This window comes from Camponotus floridanus, unplaced genomic scaffold, assembly GCF_003227725.1.
Source record: "Camponotus floridanus strain SB8 unplaced genomic scaffold, Cflo_v7.5 scaffold1, whole genome shotgun sequence".
In the NCBI taxonomy this organism is placed as follows: Eukaryota; Metazoa; Arthropoda; class Insecta; order Hymenoptera; family Formicidae; genus Camponotus; species Camponotus floridanus.
In genome coordinates this window covers 1380375-1406799 of record NW_020229214.1, presented here as the reverse complement: position 1 = coordinate 1406799, position 26425 = coordinate 1380375, and the positions used below count along the sequence as shown (strand labels likewise).

General features: G+C 33.7%; 2 protein-coding genes across 4 annotated transcripts; one reads left to right on the top strand and one right to left on the bottom strand.

The window, feature by feature from the left end:
* Window positions 1-1500: 1500 nt before the first annotated feature.
* On the bottom strand, window positions 1501-25497 carry LOC105250402 (dopamine receptor 2). Of its 3 annotated transcripts, XR_889113.2 has the most exons (5): window positions 24971-25497; window positions 18379-20129; window positions 7124-7208; window positions 5159-5501; window positions 1501-2696 (listed from the first exon to the last, which is right to left on the bottom strand). XR_889113.2 is itself a non-coding variant. In XM_011256473.3 (4 exons), the coding sequence occupies exons 2-4, from the start codon at window positions 19587-19589 to the stop codon at window positions 2577-2579; spliced, it is 1416 nt and encodes a 471-aa protein (XP_011254775.1). In that variant the 5' UTR covers window positions 19590-20129; window positions 24971-25497; the 3' UTR covers window positions 1501-2576. The 3 variants fall into 3 exon arrangements, 2 of the variants coding, with proteins under 2 accessions (XP_011254775.1, XP_025262456.1); XM_011256473.3 differs by lacking the exon at window positions 5159-5501; XM_025406671.1 differs by lacking the exons at window positions 5159-5501; window positions 24971-25497 and having other exon boundaries at window positions 18379-19784; window positions 20115-20130.
* Window positions 7747-9846, top strand: LOC112637279. The gene has a single exon (XM_025406661.1). The coding sequence runs from the start codon at window positions 7940-7942 to the stop codon at window positions 9812-9814; it is 1875 nt and encodes a 624-aa protein (XP_025262446.1). The 5' UTR covers window positions 7747-7939; the 3' UTR covers window positions 9815-9846.
* Window positions 25498-26425: the final 928 nt, after the last annotated feature.

The following is a 26425-nucleotide window of genomic DNA, read 5'->3' as shown; positions in this document are numbered from 1 at the left end:
TACCGATTCGTGGAAAAAAGATATTAAAATAGAATTAAACTGTTTAGAATATGATAGATATACATATACAAATACATTAGAAATAGAAAAGGAAAATTTAAATATTCTCGCTATACTTTATCGAATTTAACATAATTCGTATTTTAACAGTTAAGCATAAATATAGCAAAACGACAAAATAATATACTATATAAAGTTGCAATAAAAATACATCGTCAACTTCACATATAACATACGTCACTCATTGAAATGATCGCATTACAAGATAATAATGAAAAAAATCTATACTTGTTTCTATATTTTTTCGTTGAGAACTCAATATTGCATCGTGAGACTTTGTCATTTATATGTGTGTGTTTAAAACTTTTCAATTGGTCACTTATATAATTGCATTAGATTTGATAATGTAAACGTAATGTAGCACACATATTTCACTAAGGCGTTAAATGATATTTATTAAAGTCTCATAACCGTGTTAATATAATCATGAAGTGCTCGCATGTAAATATGAACACTGCTTCGTGTGCATAGAGTTTTTGCCGAGATATTTCATATCTACAAAACATCTTATGGAAAGAGTAAACAAGTCACGTATTTCGAAAAGTATTAATGATGAAAAAGAAAAGTTAGAGGTCGATGTCTTTTGGTCCCATAGTCACCACTATATAGACGGAAGACAAATAAGCTATTTTTCATGATAAGAAAATATATTTTTAAATATATAAATTATTTCTTTAATTTAAATGCATGAAATACCACTTGTGTAAATATTATACAAATGTCATTATAAAAAACAAATTTAAATAAGAATATTTTATAATTTAAAATAATATAGATTATTTTTTATTTATATAGAAAAAATGTATATATAATTAATATGTATATTATTAAACATATACTATATATATATATATATATATATATATATTTAATAATATACATATTAATTATGTATACATTTTTTCTATATAAATAAAAAATAATCTATATCATTTTAAATTCAATATATATATATATATATATATATATATATATATATATATATATATTGAATCTATATCATTACTTCTGTGAAAATGTAAACTATTGATTATATATTAAGAATGATTTTTAAAATTTTTATTATAAGAGATAATCAGAATATATTTCTATTTCATCGATTTTTTCTTCATTTACTTATATTGAAATTTTTCTTTGATATTTTATTGTCGGAAGAATTATTGAAAAAATTATTAGATTATTGAAAATAGATTTATATAATGCGTTAATTGACACATAATCAAGTGAAACAAGTTAAAAAGTATATAAAGCAACAAACTATTAAAATAAAAGTATTATATTATTGTAAAAAATGTAAAAACTATAAAAGTATTAATTAAAGTTCATTTAAAAAAAAGGGACTCGGCATCTGTCTAGAAAAGTCTCAACTACAAGCACAACTTATTCTTATTTTTTATTTACATTTAAAATAAAATAAAAAAAAATAGAATGTTTTTCCTCTAACTCTTTTTCTATCTTTAAGGCTATTCAATATACATGTGACTAGTTCTTTTTTTACAAAACTATCTTCATACGTTATATTCAAAGGATGTGAAATATATATTGCCAAATTCACATTTCTTTTCTCGTTTAAGATTTGTTTTAGTTGTAAATATTGCTTTTATTTGTTATTTACATCTACTCGCATGCATATGCGTATACTCTTTTTTTCTCTTGCCATCGAATAGGTTCCGTCGAGAATAGTTGCGAGCTTATCTAATTGTCAGATATCTAGTTTGGTCTCATACAATATCTTATTTTTAGTTTTCGACAATATTAGGTATTTAATCTTGGACTAGCAATTGTATAATTTTTCATATTGACTGTCACATTCTATTAACAATATGCAAATAGTTTCAGAAAGTTTGACTAATCAGAGGTAGCATTGATCGGAAATTGATACAACCAGCGCCTTAGATAAGAGTGCGAGAGATCGCGTGTGTTGAAAATCCACAAAGATACTTTTTTTTTATAAGAGAGATCTCTTTCTGTAACATGAATACAGCATCTACTAAATTTAGTCTCTTATGGCGCATTACGCTCGAAGCTGACCACGCTGGTTTTTACAAACTTCTCCTCAAGAGCACGATGATAGAGTACATTCGCGACAGAGTACATTTGCTCGCTCGTTAATACGATTACAGAAACGAGAGTCCAACGACTCGTTTTAAGTTAAATCGTGGCAATTTGAAAGCCATTGCGAAGGTCCAGTACGTGTTAAGTACGTGTTTCGCAGCTTCAGATATTTTGCGGTCTATGTTCACTCGTCAAGCGGTTTCTAACCCATCCACCCACAACACGTTTCTATTTTTCATTTCGCAGAGGCGTCTCGCAGCAATAAATTGTACCGTCCAAAGCACTTTCTCAAAGCACGTTCTCGTGACATTTTTCAAGCGCAATAAAATTAAATTGCGCAGAAAAATTCTTTTAGTTTCTTGGAGGTCGATTCTTCTCAATCTTGATCGTGTCACTAATCACGCGTCACGAAATCGAATTGCACGCTCTCGACGTGGCCCCGGCCGGGCCGACGTGTGACGTCACATACCGCCGCTGGAAGGTCCACTTCCGGTTGCGCATATGCCGCCATCGCTACTTTGGCTGACACTACTGTAGCTTACATTACTCGCTTGCCCTCCCGTTGCCATTCCGGAAATATACTGAAACAGAATATATTTTTGATCATTGTTTTCTTGTTCATATTTCTTAAATAGATTATCAGGAAATTTAATTGAAGAACAAAAATTGAAATAGCACCAAATATTCGCGCATAAACTTGTTGTATCTGTGTCTGCAGTCATTTCTTTTTAGAAACATATATTTCGTTTGAACAAAAATAAATTTTTAATGCTTGAACTCTGCTTGTAATTAGCGCAATTGAGGAATTTATATGAATAAAGTTTTATTGCTCGAATCCGTGCATGCCCACAACTATGTTTTATTTATGTGCTGATAGTACACATATTTCTCATTTCGAATTAAAAAAAATATAATTCGATAAAAAAAAATACATTTTTTATCTTTTTCATATATTTGCGAAATATACCTCGCAAATTTTCAATGCGATAAGAATTATTGTCAGCTGAAACACGATGTTTATAACGATGTTTATAATTGCCTAATTTATTTTTTAAACCCGTGACAACTCGTGATAACAATTTCATCTTGTATAAAGTCCTGCTTTCCTTTTATCGCAAATTTAGAAAAAAATTTATTAGATTGCTGCATTTTCTTAAAATGCTTTTTCACTAAACTATGTTCACTTTCCTTCAGAAAGTAGTCGAGCACGTTTATCCAACGCGACAACCGAGCTCTCCTGTCGTCGTCCTAGGGACAATCGATCCATCGGTTTCGCTTCAAACGCAACCTGTTTCTCCGCGCTTGTTGCCTTCCCTTTAAAGGTCGCCACGGATCAGCGACAAGCTTTACACTTCACGCTCATATCCCATGTACACATAGCTTTGCGCCGAATCGTGCGAACAGTGCGGTCGAAGAGACAACCCGTGGCTGTTGAATAGGGAGAGGTGGTTAAACGGTTTTTCGATAGCTCCTGGCCGTAAAGCAAATAATTCAATATTCGGCCGGCCATGGAAAAAATGTCACCGCAAATGCGAACGAGTTGGGATTTCAAATCTGTAGTTTACCGAGCCAACAAAAAAGGGAACAAAACGGATGTTCGCTTATTCTTGTGTTCGCGGTTTTTTTTTCATCTTTTTCAAAAAAGACAATACGCAAGATTGAAGATCGATATGTTTTTGAATTACGATTTTCTAGAAAGAATTTTCCTTTACATTTAGCATTGATTTGAAAGACGAAGGATTTTTCAAAGTACCACGTATAGTTCGTGCAATAATTCGTAGAGAGAAGAAGAGGAGGGGACTTGTGAAGAGTTTCGTACGCTCGCTTTGTCTCTTCTCATCCCGAGTCTCACGGGATAGTGACCGCATCGGAGTTTTCTCGTTTGTTCTATCGAGTGTTGAATTCCCCAAGGTCAAATGGTTTTCCTTATTTTTGTCTTCTCTCATTTTTAGGATCCGTTATCTCGTATCTTCGCGCGACTCTCGTTTTAGTAACACGGTCATGAAACTAAAGTATCTATCTAGGTTATTGGAAATAGCACGAGATTGCGCGTTTATTTTAGATTTTTCATACGCGGACATATTAATTTTATTTTTTATTTTACGATATAATATCACGATATAATCACGGTAATTAATTCTCTCAAATAAGCGTAATTAAAGATACATGCATCACGTTGCGATAAAATTTTAATCTCCACACTTTTATACTCGAATTCTTTTTTTTTCGAATTCTTTTTTTCGAATTCTTTCTTTCGACACTGAAAGAGTACTTAACTAAAATATTTAAATACTCGTTCATTAGAAACTCACAAAATTAACATGAAAACTGGAAATATACTCAAAGAACGAAAAGCTGAATATAAAATGCCTATGCGTCACAGAAGTACAAGAAACATTAATAATACTTTTATTTACAGACTCGACAAATAATACATTCACGGATTAGACGCGTCTACATAATTGCACGTTGTGATTGTTAATTCTGAGAGATAAAATTAATAATTAATACATTTATCTGATTTATTAAAATTAAATATTAAATTAATATAATATAATCGTAACATAATCTTTTTCATCTTCTGCTTAATAATGTTGTCGACTCTATTTAAAAATTATCAGCCACGACACGTGAATATAATATTTAAATAAGGTGCATCCAACTCGAAAATGCCGAATCCGGAAATGAGGGCATTACTGATGTAGGTGCACCATTACCGTTTCATTTGTAGAATCATTCATGTTCTTTGGGTTACCAAAGCTTTTACATACATTTTTCAAGCATACTTCATGACCGCGCATGAATTCTTTTTAGAGCTCGCGTTTGCTCAACAAATATATACATATAAAATTTTGTAAATCAGGAAAACTTGAAATATAAAGAAAACCAGTCAAAAACCTTTTAAGAAAACTATAAGAGAAGATAAAAAATGGATAATGAGAGAAATATATATATCAAGAAGTGCATCCTATTAGATAATAGAGTGCTATGTGCAAGTGCGTGTTTAAGATCAAGAGAGTGTCACATTTACTAGTAAACATACCGAGAATTAATATTCTACGGGAATGCGTCGATATTCGTTGAGATGTTCGTCGATCTCTGATACGTAAGGGTCTTGGAAAATAGATACGGGACTTACTCTTGGAAATTAATTGCTAAAATTACTGTATAAACTGCTTTATTTATTGCATTAAAAAAGGACGAAGAAAATAATGACGGAAATAAAAGATTGAGAAAAGGTCTCGAGGATTTCTACGATCAACGATCGACGGCCAGCTCGCGATGATATTCCGTTGTTAAATGTAGGTTTGCTCGCCGGAATTTTCTCGACTTCTTCGTATGTGATGGATCGAATACGCGGAGTAGTACCGTCCGGATGCGAATTTCTGAAAAAAGCAATATGGATAGGATGTTCCCGTACCTAATACTTAACGTCAGCAATTCTGTCCAAACTGTTAATACAATTGTGACATATGCAACGTATTGCTCCCTTTATTCCCCTTTATAATATGCTCGTTCATTAAATATGATATATATTTCGATATTACATCAGCGTTTATTGATACAGTTGAAGACGATGGTCAAGATGACGTATTTATTGAGTATTTTAATAAAAAATTACTAATCAATAATCTATAAAATACAAATAATAAGACTTTGATTATAACAATAAAAAAAACATAAAAAAATAATAATTAAAAAGGATTCATAAGAATAACGCAAGATTGAACGCGCAGAAAGAAAAAATTTCAAAAATAAAACAAGAAAAATATTTATTTAAATATTTTGGTCTCACTTCAAGCCTTCTTCAGTAAATTAAAATTGACGTAAAAAAAAGTCGAGCGCTCAGACTCGTTCGACATTCCGACACTCGTCGCGAACAACCAATGCGAGAAACCTGCCATCGATTCCAATCGTAAAGCTATATATATTACGTCTTGCATTTCTTTTCGATTTTTTATTAGAATTTTAATTTACTGAAGAAGACTCGAAATAGGATCGAAATATTTAAATAAGCATTTCTTATTTTATTGAAAATTTTTTTTTCTTGCGCTTTTATTTTTGCATTGGCTCTTATTTAATTAAGCCTTTTTTAATTATTATTTCTTTATATTCTATAAAATTATACAAAGAAAATATTTATCGATGTATTAACGAATCTTTATAATCTACTATATTTTCCATGTAAAATATAAATTATTGATTTTAATATTTGTGTGTGTTATCGTTATTAAATCGAAATATACAATTATTTCTTTCTCCCATTTACTTCTCCAATTTACATTTTCTGGATAAGATAATATATTGATCACAGCAAAGAGAGCTTTTAATTTTCAATGTGCACATTTGTTTAATATTTGATAAAGGTATCCTAGTAAAGACGAACGCATAACGCAGTGAGGAAAGACGCCAAAACTGAACGTTTTCTTCTTGAATTCTCGTCCTCCTAATTAAAAGTTTAAAATATAGATTTATACCATAAATATTTATTACAGATAGCTCTTCCTATCAAACTGTATCATAATTTTGATACATTGTTTAATGAATAATCAAGCGGATTAAATTTGTGTCAGTTTTGACAAAATGCAGAATTTAATTGTTGAGAAATATGAAATAATATATCGCTTTAAGAAACTTACATCGATTTTGACACTTTTCCTCTTTTATATTTGTATTAAATTATTAATATTCCTAAAAAGTTTTTTTGATATCTTAAATCCTTTATGAGATATTTACTTTTTCTTTATCAAAATGTTTATATTCTTTTAAGCAAAGATTTGTTCATCTTTTTATTTGTGAATAAAACGTTTTTACTTCTAACAAAATTTATGTATAGGGGTAATTATGAGGGACACTAAATGAATTTAGGCAAAATTGTTCTAGTAGTAGTTAAGCAAAGGTGAATCGGGAATTAGTTTTGGGACGATTCAACAATCCAATCGTAATACTGCATTAAGTTAAAAATATCTATAAAAAATAGGCGATATACTGCCTAATATAAACTTACCTGACTTGGTTTACATCTGAATGCCGGTTGATATCGCCGTTTCATTCGTCTGGGACAACAGTAGCATAGAATTCTGACAAAAGCTCTGAAACATGAGAAAATATAATATATCTTGCAATTTTTAATCAGACTACGAGGTTGTAAAGCAAGAAAATTTCATTATAAAAATTGCTCTTTTTTATTTATTATATGGCCTAGTCATATAAATTGATATATTTTAATCTGATTTGCGCTATTGCGACGTAGACAAGTGCGTTTGTGCAATGTCACGACGCAGTATCGTGACGCCAAATACATTTTAACGCTAAGATTGCATGACTGTTACATTTTTTTTCAGGTATCGTATGTACAAATATTTGCATAAAGGCCATAGCAATGAAAATGCGACATGCGATCGACTTGCATGTGCATTGCATTATTTGGATATCACAAAGGATCCGAAATTTTTTCTAATTAAAATGTTCTCTAATTAATCTATAGTAGACGATTGCCCATAATTTTGAATACTTTTAAAAATAACATATATTTATATACGGTATATATACCGTACACCGTGAGATGTACCGTATAAATAATATGCAACGTTAAATGCACGATAAATAGACCATCTTCCTGCACGAGAACGACATTATATGATATTTACACTCTTTTTTGATATTATCCATTTAGATTATACACTTTTACGTTTTCACGGATAGTACGTACTTGAACAGTACCTTACGCGACTTGCATTTGGAATCATTAAAGCAGTTGAAGTACAGTAAACGTAACATTGATATACAATAATATATACGAGTGTCAGCGCATCAAGACAACATGAATCTAAATATTAAATTAGACTTTTATCAGCCACAAGGCTTTCTAAATCGTTTCTTCTTTCTTATTATACTAATGTCAGCTGTTTCTGCTATTGTGACATCGTTACAACGTGCAACGGATGGACGCATTCTCTGGAAAACTCTCGCGGAAGACCAGAATCAGCGTGAAAAATCATCAAAATTAATATCCTGTGCAGTACCGTACATCCAGGAATATTTCGAATTTTCGGATCGAATATCGCTCTTAGTCTCGGACACGCTAGACGACGCTCCTACTCTCATAAAACTATTGATAAACGAATTACCCGTAAGCGGTACTGTGTATGCATTATCAAACGCAGAGCCGACAGACTTATTAAAAACGTATGATCTTTCTGAAAACGTCGTTATTCTATCAAAGAGCGCAATTACTCTCGAAACAAATTCTTCCTATTTCATCGACTATTGCAAAGGCCGGTGCAGTGTTGTAATAATGCTAACGAATCTATTGGCCGACGAAGAGAGTTTCTTGATAGAGGCCAGAGTGATAGTAGAACAAATGTCATTGTTGCAATCTATGTTCAAGCTCGCAATATTGGCGTTGATTGAAGAATCAGTCCTGCTCGCCGGTAGCATTCCGATTCGGGTCGACGAATTGTACGTGCTCGCCGAGCCGACGCTTTTAGGCAGATGCCAACAGGAGAGTACCATTCGATGGCAGCATTTCAAAACAAGATCATTCAATACCTCTGTTGTCAACGCGGCGATGTTCCGCAATTTTCCCTACGCATATTTCACCAAAAAGAAGGATCATTTGAAATTCGGCGGTGTCGAGGGCTCGATGGTGGAAGAGATTGCGAGTAACATGAATCTCGAATTGAACAGAGATCAGATCGACTGGCAAAACAGCACGATCAATGCAGAACTTTACGCGAGACTTAACAACGCGACTGACGATTTGATATTTGGTGGTCTTCTGTGGGATCCTAATCGAAAGACGGTGTACATGACTTCTTACGGAATGGTACAGATCGCATGGTTAATACCGATAAAAACGAACGTTTCCTTTCGCGGTTTAATAACGCCGTTTGGCGCGAACGTTTGGTACATCATAATCGGCACATTGTTCCTCAGCGGACTCGTAAAGCATTTTTTAATTCATGACATTACATTTCTGGACATGGCAGCCCTGGTTCTCGGCGTAGCTACTAATCGTCCGAAGAAAACTTCCAGCAAAATCCTATTCATATCTTACAGCCTGTTTGGTTTCTTTCTTACGCAGCTTTATTTAGGATCGCTGGCGGATCAGCTCCAGAGTGCGACGGATAGTCAAATGGAAACTATGGAAGAACTAGTCAATTCGGGGCTACAGGTAGGTGGGAATCAACGATTAGCTCAATTGTTGCAGACGCCTGACAAAACTGATGAGAGCAACATCGAACGAACGCTCCGCAAGAATTTTATTGTTTTCAAACAGCATGATTATACTGACTTATTCTTAGATATCATCAATGGAAGTAATACTACTCTAGCTCTTCTTGTGGTGTTAAATCTAACCGATGTACACCGTATGTCCAATTTGAAAAAAGCTCACATTATGAAGGAGAATGTGGGCAGTTATCCATTAGCCCTCGCAACTTGGCAAGGATTCCCATACTTGAGTGACTTTAACTACAAGATTCAAATACTTGTTCAAAACGGTCTTATTGAATACTGGTCAGATATGGCGTTATTGAATAAAAGTTATTTCGCATCGGATAATGAAACTGAGGAAGATGACATCGGCGTTGACGATCTTGCGCCGGCCTTTCTTCTTGTGATCATGGGATGTATCGGTGGATTCTTCCTCTTGATTATAGAAGTTATCTTATATCCATCTAAAGTGCTTTCATGAATTCATCTTTATATTATAATGTAGTAAATAGGTCATTTTTAGAATAATCTGGCAGGCTGTAGTTTTAAAGTTTTGAGTGTGTTCCATTAGTCGCTGGGTATATTTATTTTTATTAATTTTTTCTTCAAATAAAATATTTTCATCAAAAATTTTATTTAAATGATTTCTCAATATTGTAGTATTGTAGTATTTTTTATTAAATATATAGTTTTTAACGCAATAAATGTCCTGCAAAAATTAATCCTCTATCGAATTAAAGATTACAAAAAGAGAATGCAATTTCATTTATCTGTGTCTTAGATGTTTTATTTTCTTTTAATTAAATATTAAGAAACGACATTACTGGTATATCACTTGATAGTTTTTAAAGATGTCTTTGTCATATATCTTGTTGTGTGGAAAAAATTTTACTCAGTTCATCAATGCGATAACTATCTTGGCTCGTTAACCGTTTATAATAAGTCTATTAAGATCTGTGGGATATTTAACTGCGCGTCTCTCGGATAGAAAATTCACCCCATGGCAAGTTAATTAGAAAAGTTCAGAGCTAATTTCATTAAACCTATTTAGTTCGTCGCACGAGGTAAAACTTACAGTGGTAAAATGCCAATTTTAAAATTTGCGATATCCCATTATTAACTGCGATTTAATTTATGCATTTTGTGCTTTCCGTAAGCATTTGTTTGTAACACATACAAACATAAAATGAGTATGAAATATGTAATATATCTATCTTACTCTGTCTTCGTTAATATGTAATTTATCATTTTACAAACTCATATTGTTAAATTTTTGATAAATACGGCCAATTAGGAAATAAAATTTTGAAAAAACTACAATTTATGGATGGAGTTTTGCAATGATGTTTTTTCTGAGATGTCATAAATTAAATTTTTGTATCGCGAAAATTTTGCCTTAAAAAACACTTAAAAATCTTCATTTAAGATATTACGAAATTATTTGTTAAGAATGTACATTCTTAACAGATTATAAGATTAATAATGTTTATAAGAATGATAATGAAAATAAAAAATTTTAATTTAAATTTTTGCTATATATTAATACTTAATAATCATGATTTAAAAACGACGGTCTCAATACTCTTGTTATTTTTCACGCTTTTCTTTATAGTTGTCCATGTTTCATGAAAAATTTAACAATACTGTTTTTTTATTCTGCTATTTTCCGTCTCGGATTTCGTATTTGATTAAATTCGATGTGATATCACAATGCTTATTTAACCTCGTATGCGATTGATCGTTGCCAGATATTTGAACCGGAATATTTACTTTTATAGAATATGTTTTTATAACTGACGAAAATGTTAGCTATAACAAAATTACTAATAACTAAATTACAAAAATTTTAATATGATAATCTCATATTTGTGGAATGAGATCGTTAAAAATTTATTAACTATATATCTTGATATTATGTTTTTATTTAATCATTAAAAATTTATTTAAATTTGATTTTTAATCGAATTTCTCTACTGTTATTTCTATATTGATTAAATCAGTAATGAATACACGTGCAAAATAAATACATTGTCGTTCTTATATGTATATTAATTGGAAAAAATCTTACGCAATTTTACATTTTAAAAGCACGTTTGAAAACCTGATCCCTATTCTCAATACATATTTAAAAAAATAAACATATAATAATTTTATTCACTCCACTTATTTATAATTTATGATTAATAATATTATGATAAAAAAATTTAATGTAAATTACATAAGTAAGTATATACAATAACATCAAATATATAATTTTGACAATTTTTTCGATGAATAAAATAGAAAGGATTAAAGTACAAGCAAAAATTATTTCCTTTCTCGTACATTAGTAGATTAATGGCACGGAAAGTAACTCTTTCGATTAACACAGGAAAGGAGTTAATTCTACTCTTTTCGCATCGTAACATTATTACACGATCGATCATATGATACATTGTCGATCGGATTACGGTCACATTTTGTAGACTTTTGTAGAGAACAAAAAGTCAAAGAATAAGATGACATCGTTAATCAAAACGAATCTGAGCGTGATTTCCGGTCATTGGGTCGATATCGACGACAAAACGAACCGAATTACTGAACGTAAAGTCCCGATTGGCGTGTGACGCTCGTGTAATCAGCTATTGGCGTCAAATTTACGTTCTAATGACAGCGAAACGTGCACCGAATGCATTTCTGCCGGAATGCAATCGAATCGGAGTACGCGACATACCAAACCGGAAATCGATAACTATGTCGCGGCATCACAATGAATATCACCGCAAAACTTAACTTAACTGTTAGAAAACTTCGATTATCCACCATAAAAGTTATCTTACTTTTTTACGGTTTTGACAATTACAAGAGTGATTTTATAACAAGACATAAATAGGGAAATAAAACAACTTGATAATTAACATTTAAGCGCAATTCAAAAACTAGAACAAATTCGAAACACTCAATACATTCAATTTGGAGATGTTATTGAGAGAAAAAGAAGTAAAATATGGTTGTTGTTTGAAAAAAAAATGGCGAAAGTTACAGCAACTCTTTATCTGCGCAACTTTAAAGATTAATCGAGCTGATAAGATTTATTTCGCGCATAATTCGGCATCGGCAACGATATAATTTCGGCAACAGAACGAGAAAGCTAGCTCACAAATATACAATCGAAAGATATGCATGGATGTGCACAATCTGTAGTATTCGTTAGCAAAGACGGCCAAAAGTCAATTCGATCTGCGCTACGCAAAGAGACCAAGTAATCTGCGAGTCAAACTCTCTCTCTCTTTCTCTCTCTCTCTCTTTCTCTCTCTCTCTCTCTTTCTCTTTCTCTGAAGTTCATGGTGAAGAACAAACAAAGACAACGGAATTAAGTAGGAGACGTGGAGGGAATCGTTGTAGGGAGAGCGCCGCAGATTTACGACTACGGCTTACCACTTGATCTTGGTGCGATCTTACCTTCTAACTCTATGTCGTCTCTCTATTTCTTTTTTTTCCTCTTCATCTTGTTACTGTTAGTCAGACGAATTAATCCTGCCTCCCTTCTGTCTCTTTGTCTTCCCACATTTTTAGTAACGAGTAGTAACGGCGTAATATATACAGACGTTTTGGCGCCGAATACGAGGCGACGCGACGTCTCGACGATGTTGAATCCAGATTTTGGCGACTATGCACTGCGCCACTCGTATGGGTCTCGCTTTCATTTTTATCTTTCTCTTCTTTTTTTCTCAAAACACGAATGTGTGTTCCGCATCGTCGATCACGAAAGAAGGTTCTTAGAAGAAGTCAATTACTTAGGCAAACCTTGACACACTTTCGATTGTGTAACCTATATTAAAATGTAACGCGATATGAATTCATATGTATTTATTTAATATTTAGAATCACTAACCAGCTGCACATGTATTGCATTTGCGTAGTCTATTTTTTTTGCAATGTTTTCATAGGTTCGATCGCTATTTCACTCCACGTAATGCTTCCGTTCTCAATTGCACTTTAGCTTATGCTAAAGCATAATGAACGACCTAGATCTTTATCGCGTTATTGATCGTGACGCAGTTATCATGGTGTTTCTAGGAATAATGCGAGAGGTTCGATAAGGTACAAGACGCGAGCACAAATTTTTATTATTTCAAAAACGTGTCGATCTCTATATTTCATTTGTGTTTACGTTTCTTCTCAGTTGTATTCATTCTCATTGTATTCGTTCGATATGAGTTGTGCGTTACATATTTATGACAATCTGAATAAAATAGAGGTTGTTTATTATTAAATTTGCTTTCCATTTTAAACATGCAAGAACTCTGCATGATACGTTTCTCTCTCCGGTAAGACGAGACACGCACGGTTATCAACCAATATAATATCAACAGCGAAACAAGATTGTTTCTATTGCCGTTTAAGGGCCCCGAGCTATTATTTTATTTCTGTCGCGCGCTCGATTTACATATTGGTCATATCAGATGACCGGATAAAGGAGGGATGGACATATATTATTTGCGAGAAACGCGGAGTATTCCTGATTATTCACGAAACAGCGACGGAAAATCGGCCGTCCTTGAATTCGGAGTTTCTTTATGAGATCGGTGACCTGGTTTTGTTCGGTCCACCAGCTAATAGAGTGTTATCGGCTGCTTTCCTTCCTTCGTTCGTGCTCTTCCTTTTCAATCCCTTTGTTCAAACCTCAGATAAGCCCCGATTTATATCTTCTTTTTTATTAAGAGAATATCTTGCTCCCTAATCTAAGTGTCGCAAAATATCTATTTATAATTTCGATAATGCATACAATAATATTAATATAATGGTGCGTTTTCCCAGATTTCATCGTCAAAATTTATTAAGCGCATTTATTTATTATTCCAAAATAATGTATTACATAAAAAGAAATATAATCCTGATATTGAATTTTTTGGAAAGACAGATACGTACGTAATTCGGAACGTGATATCGCAGTCGAATACAGACTTTTATCATACAATAACTTCGTATTTGTGTGTGTGTAGTTGTTATGTTTTATCAAGGATTATTTGTTGCAACATACCGGACTTTTTTTTAATGTCGGCTTATATGCAGGGAGATAAAGTAGCGTTGACAGAGAGATGAAATAATCCACGCGATGCAATATGAAGTAAAAGTTTAAAATGCGAAATTTGAAATTTTTTTTAACGAACTCGCGTAAGCAGATTAGATCTTCCGGTTCTGCAGTAATGCCGCTTTTGTTTGAGTGCGATACCAATTCAAAAGTATATTTCAAAGTTCTTATGATATTTCAGATTATATGCATTGGAGATGGGGCTCGATTGTTCCCGAGTTTTTTACATAATTTAAATCTTGAATTTTACTCATTAATAATTTAATGTCGCATTATTCATGTCTCGATAAGGACCTTATTATTTCATTCATCTCGTTATTTTTTTGTCATTTGTGCATCGTTACAGAAGATCTCGAAAGAATCCACATCTATTTCAGTCGAAGCGGAACGGAACGCGTCTACCTACATCCTCATCCTCTATGTACTCGCAGAAACTTTTAATTGCATCATACTCGAGTAAAAGTCTTTGTAATTTCAGTGAGGAATCCCCTCGCGCGTATGGCCCTTCGCAAGATAAACAACGACAACTTCTAAAACTCGCGGTAAGTTGTAAAATTCATTAATTCAGACTTTTAGATCGAATATAATTAAGCTTGCGCTGTCAACTCTACAATTAAAATCGAAATTTAAACAATTTTAATCGGGAATTGTGACACTACTGTATTTAACATTTAAATGGAATCGTTATTACAGACGCGATCATGATTGTCTCTGGTACTTCGATGAAGTCGACTGAATAAGTAGATCGTTTAATAAAGACTACTCTATCCTTCTCGGTACCGCTTATACTTGTAATTTTACGTCGGATATTAAAGATATTGAAAAAAGGATTATCTAGATTCCGTTTAAACGGCTCGATTATAATTAACTCGATATGAGGGCGTTTCAGGAACCGTGGGAAACGGATCAATGCGACACGGTTCGTGCGTCTCAGATTCTTTCGTATAAAACTAAACCTGCGAAGCTATATTATTATCGCAATAAGTGATCGAATCCCATCGATCATTCCTTTCTATTTTCTAGTTATAATGTCATTTCGGATCGCCGGCTTCTTTTCGCATGTACAAAGTTGCAATTACCCCCTCTCTTTTATTAATATCCGCCCGTTTGGAGCGATCGAACTATCCACGTTTTACGACCTAGAAGATAGGCCCTCACAGCCCTATGTATACTATAAAGAAAGCACGCGGTCTATTGATTTTACATTTACCTGTATGCACGGAGTAAATATCCGTGAAGCGTGATAGTTACACGTGGGATTGCTGTACACAACGTCGTTTGGCGTCAGCCAAACCGTATCAGCTCCTCTATTCAACGTCAGCGTTACATCGCCCCCCATCATGTAGCATAACTCGCTCTGCCACGCGATTCGTGATTTAACATGCGAACATGTCCACATGGCAGAGACAGATCAGCGGCGTTAATCCATTGTTCATTGCTCGCGAAAGCAATGTACAACATAGACCGTTTCCCATTTTACCTCCAAATTTTTCATTTCTTATTCGGAAAATCCAATAAATATCGCATACGTATAATTACAATTATTTTATTTATTTTATTTAATGTGTAATGGTTTTTATTTTTGTTTTACAATTTATTAAATTTACACACCTAATCTTTTTTATTCTTATAAAATCTATTGTTTTATGGTATCATTGTGCTGAAATAGTTTTTGATGAAATAGTTGAAAAAGATCTTGATACTTTTATAATTAAACAACATTATGAAAGCTCGGATCTCGAAAGTGCTAGCGATTGTTGTGAAAAGTTTTTATTGGCTAGAAATGTAATTCTAAAGTACTAACTCAGAATTGTTATTTCTAAGATAACGGATTAAAACGTTTCTAAATTATCTTATACACACGATAGATCTTTTACCTTTCCGTTTTAATTATATTTTTTATTAGCAATCCATTATCACATTGGGATTAGCGTGATATTGCTGGATACTTCCTGTATAATACAGTGATTTATCAACCTGTTTCTTTCCTCATGCTCTGATCATATCGCACTATATAATTATAGCATTCGTTTAATGTGTTAAAATAAAAATCAGATAGAAGTTTAATAAATCTATTATTATTTCTTACTTCGTTAAAAAATCGTATATGTCGAGTCGGTTGAAGTAAATATTATAGAGATTATATTGCGCGTTATAAGGGTGGAAAGAAAATTCTTGGTAACTACTATCAAGTCGAGAAGGTATTTAAGATGATAAATGTTTTTCACCAATACCGAGCGTCCCGGTAGCGCTTGTTGGGGCTCCGAGGGAAGAAAATGCCGGATGCGCGGGCGTCCTGAAACTTCGGGCTCATTTCACGTGGACGAATAAAAGTAATTTGCTAAAGGGTCTCTGCCTAATCCACCCACAATCCCCCACTAGCTAAATTCTCTTTTCCCATTTGTGGGTGGAAACTCCCTGATCTCTCTTTCCTTCTCTTGCTTTCCTTCTTTCTCGCTTTCTCTTTCTCTCTCGATGTTATATATATATATACGCTTTCGACCGTATATACCGTTTTAAAAGAGGTAAGCTCCGTGGAGCTTCGGTTTGAAATCGATCTAAAATCTCACGAGTATTCTTTTTCGGCTGGTTCTTTTCCTTTCTTCCGGAAGTTACCACCTCACCGTTTTCTCGATCTATTCGATAACTAATGCTTAGCGAATTGCAGAGTTGGGAAAAGGGGATAATATTCTGATATTCGCATTAAGAGAATACTGACAATTGAATACGAGAGTAATGGGTAATGTCAACCCACGATGATAGATTGTAAATGTACATTTCATGCTCGTAAACCTAGTGATATGTATACATGTATAAACGCATTAATATCCTAGCACTACTATTCCCATTATATATATATATATATATATATATATATATATATATATATACACATATAATATAAGGAAGGGATGTGGATGAAGGTAATATGTACATCTATCCAACATTAACACTCGCTACTAAACGTACCGTACAACATCAGATGAATTTGCTTATTCGTAGAGGAATGTTTTCTGCATGCGCGAAATACCAGCCGTGTACGATATATTTAATGTAGCTACGTGAAAGTTGCGTGAAAGCTGGAATCTTAAAAACGCTGATAATAATCATTGCAAGATGTTTCTTTTATAATTGTGGAAAATTAAATGCAATGTGTAAGGTATATTAGAAATGGTTCCGCAATACGTGAAGATTTTCATATACAGAATAGCATTTTGTGCATAAAAATTTCGTATTAACAGATATTTATATTATCTATATTATATACGAAATATTTTTTAAATATTTTAAAATGATTATATTATTATACATGCATAAATTATATCTATATTATATATGAAATATTTTTAAAATATTTTAAAATGATTATATTATGATTATATATACATGAATAAATCGTCTAATTTGTGACCACTTCAAATTACTCTCTTTCTCTCTCATTGAATTTATATAAAAAATATTTCAAAGTCGCGTGTAATATATTTTGATATAATAAAAGTAAATAATAATTATTTTTTCACTCTTAATTTTCAACAAGAATTTTTTTGTTCAACAAACAATCTACACGCGCGAATAATTTAAAGTAGTTGAGTTAATATTTTATCCTGTATATATAAAATATTCAAATTGCCTTCAAGAGTGTCTAACTCTCTTAATATAATAAAATGAAAACAGTTTACTTTTATAAGTATTAAGTAAATTTACGTTCAAGTGTTTTTGTTTAATTTTTACTCTTTCATATATAAAATAAATTAGGAATCTGTTTCAAAATATTAACCGATTAAATCAGAATTATTATTTTCATGCAATTAAAAAATGCCTACGATCTAATTACAAATAATTATTTTGTGCTAATATTGTACAAAACATATAAAGGCGAAACAGAACGTGTAAAATGCGTAAAATAATTGTTCTAGCTATTATGATTTCCGTAAGATAAAAATCAGCTAACGATGCGTTCAAAGACTCACCTACGAAAGTCTCTACTCCAACAAGCGTATATTACAGGATTCATTCCACTGTTAATCCAGCCGAGCCAGGTGACAGCAGCGGACACGATTTCCTCCTGCCATATGCACCTCGAGCAGAATCCTGACCATAGATTCACGACGAAGAACGGCAGCCAACAAATAATAAAGACACCCATAACGATACCAAGAGTCTTCGCCGCCTTCTTCTCTTTGGCGAACTTGGCAAGCTTCCGCGACAAAGAGAAATTTTTGCCCAGATGCTGCTTGTTGTTGATCCGAACTGATGGCACTCTAGTGAGACCGTTGTTGTGGAGTACCGTTAACGGTTCCTCGAGATCCTGAAGATCCTCGGGCGTACTCGAGGCGGTGCGAAAGAGGTGTCTGGCGTCGGTGTTTGTAGACACGCCACCCCGGTGCATCCTGAGCGTAAGCTCGAGCTCGCCGGAGGCCATCATCACTTGCTTCGTGCCGAGCTTTAGACTCCTCGTTTGTATCACGGCGGCGCGATAGATCCTGTAATATGTGAACACCATCACAAATAGCGGCAGGTAGAAGCTAATTGTCGACGAAAATATCAGGTAGCCGAGATTCTCCGTGAACGGACACTTGTCTTCAGGTACTTGCTCGGTGCGTACCGCACGCCACCATGCTATCGCGGGGAAGGAGATCGCGCTCGAACAGATCCACACGATGGCGATCAGGATCGCCGCGCGTTTCCTGCTCATACGCATCGGATACGTGAAGGGATCGGTGATCGCCCAGTAGCGGTCCAGGCTAATGACGCACAGATTCAAAATGGATGCTGTGGAGAAGAGGACATCCAGCGAACGCCAAACGTCGCACCAGTCCGTCGTGAAGAGCCAACGGTTCTCTAATACCTCGTATACCGCGCTGATCGGCATCACCACCAGGCCTACCAGACAATCGGCACAAGCCAATGAGGTCACGAAATAGTTCGTCGCTGTATGCAGATGCCTCTCGCGAAATACCGCGAGGATCACTAACGAGTTGCCGAAGACGGTAGCTACGGAGAAGAGCAACAAAACTATCGCGAGACCAATTCGATCCGAGGCGAGTCCCCAAAGATCGTAGGTTTGATTAAAAAGCGGTGAATAGCTCGTGTTGTAGAAACTCTTGCCGATTAGATCGTCGTTTAATGTGTGTGCCTCGTCTTCCAAGCTGCTCAAGAAGTAGATCTCGCTGACATTCATGTTTCGCTGTACGTAGCCGTGTTACTATGACCACGGTCCCTGACGACCGTAATCACCCCGACGTACGATCGTCCAAGATGATGATTCTCGCGACGTTTTCGAGGCGGCTGAACATCAGAATATTGGCGTCGTATTCACGTTCACGAGATTCCTCCTTCTCGTCTGTTCTCTCATTTTGTTTTCTCATTGAGACACCTCGGAAAATCATTGTAATTCTAAGATTACCGTCATATTTTTTTTACATATTTATTCGAATTAATCACACTTGAAATACACTCCGATAAGACAATCTGATGTTCAATCGATCTTCAAGATTTTATCAATCTGTGATTAAATTATATCTTATAAGGACCGATTGAACTTTGTCTCAACACTTTTGGATATCTATCTGACATTTGGCACAATATATCTCTTTCACCTGCGATATTAAAGTTAGTACAGAACACACGAAATGGCATAATTGAAAGATGTCAAAAGTTCAGATTTCTTTTATCTCCAGCAGTATTTTCATTCGAATAAATTTACCTGTCTTTCGAATACCTGAAACAAATAAGTTAGTTCATGAAAGTAAGTTTGCTTTCTAAAAAAAGAATGAGGAAAATGAGATGAAAAATCTTGCGAGTCAAATGATTTTATTTGTATTATATCTTGAGTGTCCTTGCAATCTATTGAGCAAATATTTTCTTTACTTGAAGAAGGTCTGACATTAATTTCCTCCCTTTTTCTCCGATGAAATAAGTATTCTTTTGAAATGTGATTCTAATTGATGCAAATAAGTTTGCGAGAAAAATTATTTCAAAAGATTCATTACAAATTTCTCCCTGTCTCTCTCCCTCTTTAAACCTTGTTATCTTTATAAGGATTTTTGATAGATCTTACTGTGAAAAAAAAATTAATCTCGAGTTTTCTCATTTGGCCAGATATTTTATCGTCGATCGAGTGTTTATAGAACGATGATATGTTTATGCTTACGATTCATCGAGCGGGCTACATCACGAAAGGTCGTATCGACGGTACAAAAATAACAAGCGACAATATCATTTTTACCGAAACAAAACTATCGAGTTACCTCTGCAGATAATAGCAATCTGTATGGAAAATTATAATTTGCATAAAATATATTTAAACATAAGATGATACTTTTCAGATAAGATGTATAAAGACTAAGTAGGCTTTAGTGCGTAACAAGATCACCGTTATGATCCTAGATTTTAAGTCGAGATTTCCTGTACGTTCAAAAGAGCACGGTGAATCTTATTTTACTTTGCCTTACCGTCTAACAATAAGTTGGAAATAAAGTCGCAAAGTTGAATAAGACGCGGCAAGATAAGAAAAGGGATTCACGATTGTTTTTCTTCGTCCAAAATAAGGACAGGGCTGAAGAGTCTCATCCGTATAGATTTTGATCGAAAGCTTAATTCGTAAAATGTAACATAAATAACGTATAGCTTCGCGTTTTTTCTGAAATCCTGTTTTATATACACTCCCTTTATATTATGTATCCCTTCCTATTATATATTTTAGAGTATTCGAATTAATGAGTATTTAAAATTAGTTGACTTTACGTATTTTCACGCGTTTTACGCATTCATCACTGCAGATTGATAGCAAAGCAATCAAAGGGAAAGACAAACGCATATCCTAACGTAATCTAACTTTAAGTGAATCTTCTCGCCTCGACAATTTTATTGACCAATATTGACGGCTCCATTTTCTGCCGGGGACATGACGTCTAAGAATCTCCCTCGAGGCATGACAAACTCTTTCGAAGCGATATTAAAGCTATCGCGCCGCGTCATCCTATTTTGCATATGGGTCTCCGATTTTCCTCTGGAAATCGTTTTCGCTCACAGAATATCGGATGCAGACATTATACAGGTAAAAATTTATCGAGAAATTGTCGATACTGGATTGATTCTTGTAATATATCGATATATCTATTTCAATTAATGAAAAAAGAGTATATATATATATTTTTTAGATCGGATTTTGTTTCAATTTATAATACAGTAATACAATTAACACGCAAATCCAAATCCTATTCATTGCCGTATGTAAACAATCAGTTTTCGAAAAGTTTCCACATTCTCTCTCTTTCTCTCTCAGTATTATAAACCACTCCCCGACTACGCCTATTTATGGATATTCATCGTTGAGTGATTATCACGATCATCTTTGACCCCGCACCCTCGCGTCCTCATAGCCTCCCTCGTTTTAGCAGTATGCAATATATACTCGATTTTACACACATAGCCGTTGAAGAAGGCCGCCGTTGAACTTGGTCATTACGGATGAATAGTACCAATGGCGATCGATATATATATACATGCATAGTAGTATAAAAAATAACTTTCCTATCGTAGGACGGCCAGCTCATTAATGAAGAATACATTTTCCTTGAGAATCAAAAATATCTGCTTCTTCAAAAGTTTTCAATGTTAAAACACTTTTTTTTAAATATGTATGTACAAATCAAAAGAAGCAAATTAGTTTTAAAGTTTTCACAAAAGTTTGTGTCCTATAAAGATTCATATTTTATATTCAAATTTTTATTATTCCAAAATTTTACTGTTAAATGCAAGACATATTTTATCAAGAATAAAGTGAGTCATGCTTCTCGTAAAAAACTAAAATAATACAATAGACTCATAAAGCTAACAAAAAATATTTTATGTGTGGCTTATCTATGCAGATTTTATGATTTGTGATTATATCACAAGAATATTATATAATGAGAAAAATAATTTCAAAACGCGATAAAATTTTCCATGAAACATTTAATTTAATTCAAAATAACTATGCAATGCGTTTTATTTAAATGCGTTATGTGATATACGTATATAATTGACTATAAACAATTAAAGTAAATTATAAACAAGTCAGAAATAATTTTTGGAATCTAAAATATGCTGTATAATATTCTAAATCCATGTTTGCGATGAATAATATTCTTTTCAAAGAACAAATCCTTATATCGCACATTTCTTGATGAGGATCAAGCTAGATATATGAGCGATCTTTTCCCTTGTTTCTTTAGGAACTTACGAAATTGCGATAGGAGGATCAAGAGTAGGTAGAGATAAACTTGCGTAACTGATCGAGAGAGAATAAGAAAAGACATCAAGGGTAGAGGAGCAAGAAATTGAAAGAAAAATTCGAGAAAACAAAATGTAAATACTTTCTGAAATTTACTAAACATGATAAATATTGTTTTAAATTATTTTAAAATAACTTGAGATAATATGATTTGATAAAGTTTGAATTATTTAGATACAGAAGGTTTTTAAATTTTCTTTTATTAGCAATTATTAATGAATATTATATATGTAAAGTGAATTAAAAGTGAAATATCGAGAGTATATAATAACTGTCAAAAGCAAATATTCTTTATCATAATTTTGAATCTATTAAATTCATCTCGAAATTATCTTTCACCCCGAGGTAACGAAACGATATAAAATGATAACATAAATTAACGCTGCTGAGTCAAGAGGAAAGAGAAATCTATTTTACAAGGCTTGATATCACATTCCCGTTTGTAACCCCGTCGCGGCAAATTGCAAAATTACATAAGATTGGCCAAACGGTAATCATGTAAGCCGGAACTCGGTGGGTGTCAATAGTCTATTATCATTTGTACATATTCATTCTCTGGACATATTCATTCATTTTACACGTGTAAGATTTTGTCAGCTTTCGGCAAAAAATATCTGCGTTTGTCTGGATAGATAATGGTTATAATTATACGGAATTATTTTAATAACAAAAATGAGAATGAATTCTACATCGTTTGACATATGAATCGACACACGAAATAGTTCGCTATTAATAAGTACATTATGTCGTGAATTTTCTCTGGATTTCAGAGATCCCAAATTAAATAAGATATCTTCAGATTTCACATTAATAATTGTTGAATTATGATTCTTGTTTTTTACTCTTGCACTAGACACGAATAACTAATGTGACGTGAGGAATAAGGGAAAAATATTCCAGAGAATTTACCTAATTATTTTCATTTCATAATAAGGTGATTCTTCATGCTGACATAATTGAATGATTTAAATCTGCTTCTTTTTAAATGTTCCCACATGGTTAGAGATGTATGATTAAACTTGAAAATTACGCCGCGCAATTTATGGACGTGTGAATATAATTGCTTCATGTACGTAGCTTGATGCTGGATATCTTTTTTTCTTTTTTAAGTCTTTAAATTCTTAATTAATATAATCCTATTTTTATGCAAATGTACTTTTTTTACAACAAAAATAAAAATAAATACGAAATCAGAGCATTATATATATTGTATATATATAGGGAACTTGAAATGTAAAGTTATTAGAATTAGAATATTTTTATTTAATTTTTATTAAACTAAAATATTTTTTATTGATGTTAATCTATTCGGTCAAGAGACATGTAATGTTAACTGATCCTTTGATCGAGTGTTCTTTTGATAGATTTTCAATCTTCGGTAATCCCGTCTTGTTACAGAGTAGATATCTCTTTTGCCGCTGTCTTTCCCTATTCTCCTTGTATCGTATGATTTGACGTATATTTTACCTCTTGCACGAATCTGAACACTATAATGTGTCATTTTCAACACAGAATGTAGAATGTATTAAATAAAATATTCAATCAGCATTAAAAAATCATTTAAATATTGAAAGAAGATATATAAAAATCTTAAAGAAATAAAAATTCAATGATTGGACGTGATCGTAAAAGCATCCTTAATATTAAAATCTTTGCTGTGTATATATTAACGAGATCAATTTTATCCGCCGTATATATGAAGTCGCGCGAATCTCGTTAATTCTCTTCGCATAATCTATATCTATATCTATATATCTTATTTCGATAATGTATGCAAAATATTTCTGTAAGAAAGTTTGAATTATTTCACTCGAACGTATTATGATAGGCCTCAGAAGTTTTTTAAATTTACGTTAAAGTAGGATTTAGGACGCAATCTTCTTTAACGAATGTTTTGCATTTCTGGCCGTACTTCTGTTAATTTTCGAGATATTTAAAATATATAATTTTTAAAACAAGTTAGAAAAAAAGGATAGAAATAATAAAACCCTAATAAAATCTAATCCTAATCGACATGAGAAAAGCTTGTTCTTTTTCATGAATTAATAAAAGAGGTAAGTATCGCATTTTATAATTACTTTTGTACGATCTAGCAGAATCCTTCATGGATAGCACACACCTATTAGTGCAACAGATGGAGAACCGAACAATCAACGATATTGCGGATCTGCTCATTCAGTGATTTGATTCGTTCAATCAGTTAAATTGAAAAAGAGTGTTTCCGAGACGGTGCTATTAAATAAAAAAAGCGGACGGAGGAGGGATGGAGGGAGAATTGTACGCACCATTGTACATCCTACGTGCATCGCAAAGCGATCATGTGTTCTTTCTTCCGGGGAAAGTAACGCGGGTACCGCGATCGTTCTCCATTAACGCATCATCGTCGAATAACGCGTGTTAATTGCCCCCCTCCCCTCTAATCTGGCATGTCCCGCTTGCAACGTGAACCTTCAAGGTCACGGCTTCTCCCGATCGCCGGTTCGATTCAATCGATTCGCCGGATTGATGTCACGATGTCACGATGTGCGTGGCACAGACGACGATGACAGCGATGGTGCTGTTGATACCAGCCGTGATTCCGCTCGCGTCGGATGTCGGTATCAGACACGAGCTAATGGGAAGGAGCATGATCGAGGAAGGGTACGGGAAAACGTACGCGACGCGTCCACGAATTTTCGCTCTGAATCCACGAAATTTCGCCGCACATGCATTCGCAATTAAAAGCGGGGAATAGGGTGGCCCGAAAGAGAGGAGCTTCACGGGGGATACTTTTCCTATAGCGAGAACGCGGGTTACGTGTTTCGCGGTTTTAGACGGCCGACTGCTACTATCGCGTGGCTCGAAAAGCTCCGCACCCGTCGCGCTTGCGCGCCGCATCGAGCCGCATCATCCCCGCGCGCACACATACACACCCACACACGCGCAAATACACACACATACACACATACACACACACATACACACATACCCATCCATTTTTACCCTTATCAACTTTTGCTCGCGGCACCCTGTTTCTTTGCGTCACCGTCGCGGATATACACGGATATGACGTGAATTTTCTTTATAGATGACGTCATAATACACGCCAACCTACTCACTTTTTAATTACTTCCTGATTATATATATTTATAATCTTATTATATTTGGATTATCGTCTGCGGTTTTTATATCCATGCGTTACCGATACTTGAAATCAAAATGGCAATCTTACCTCATGTTACATCCTTACGTGATAAGCATTTTATTAATTGAAACGTAATTTATCGGAGCAACATCGCGCAATGCTTTGCGTAGGATAAACAAGACAGAATTATTGGCACGCTTTATAAAACTTGTAACGCTCGATTTTGAAATCACAAATCACACATGGTACATACAAATTTTATTTTTATTATCCGAATATCATCGATTTATGAAATATACGTAAAACGGAAATAATGTTTTGTGTATTTTTGAATTATAACGTGTAAATATTTTTCAAAGTTATTTACGATTTTCGGCACAACATTTTCCTACGGTATCCTTCATTTGCTTGGTGCAATCAATGCCTGCTGACTCTGCTTCACGCTTTTCATTTTTGTATTGTTTGCAGCAACCGGACATGCAACAACCACCGGCTGCCTCTCTCGCTCTAGTAATGGAAAGAAAACATAATGACAATATATTAGATAATTTATAAAATAATATAAGGATCAGATTATCACGTATCTGACTTAATATTCGAGCGAAAGTCATAGCCA

Bases quoted from the DNA above. Each gene is read 5' to 3' on its own strand.
- LOC112637279 (XM_025406661.1), top strand. From the start codon at position 7,940: ATGAATCTAAATATTAAATTAGACTTTTATCAGCCACAAGGCTTTCTA.
- LOC105250402 (XM_011256473.3), bottom strand. From the start codon at position 19,589: ATGAATGTCAGCGAGATCTACTTCTTGAGCAGCTTGGAAGACGAGGCA. The intron at 7,209-18,378 runs GTGAGTCTTTGA...CTCATGTTTCAG, and splicing joins TGGAGTAGAGACTTTCGTAG to AGCTTTTGTCAGAATTCTAT. The intron at 2,697-7,123 runs GTAAGTTTATAT...ATTCTGTTTCAG, and splicing joins TCAGATGTAAACCAAGTCAG to TATATTTCCGGAATGGCAAC.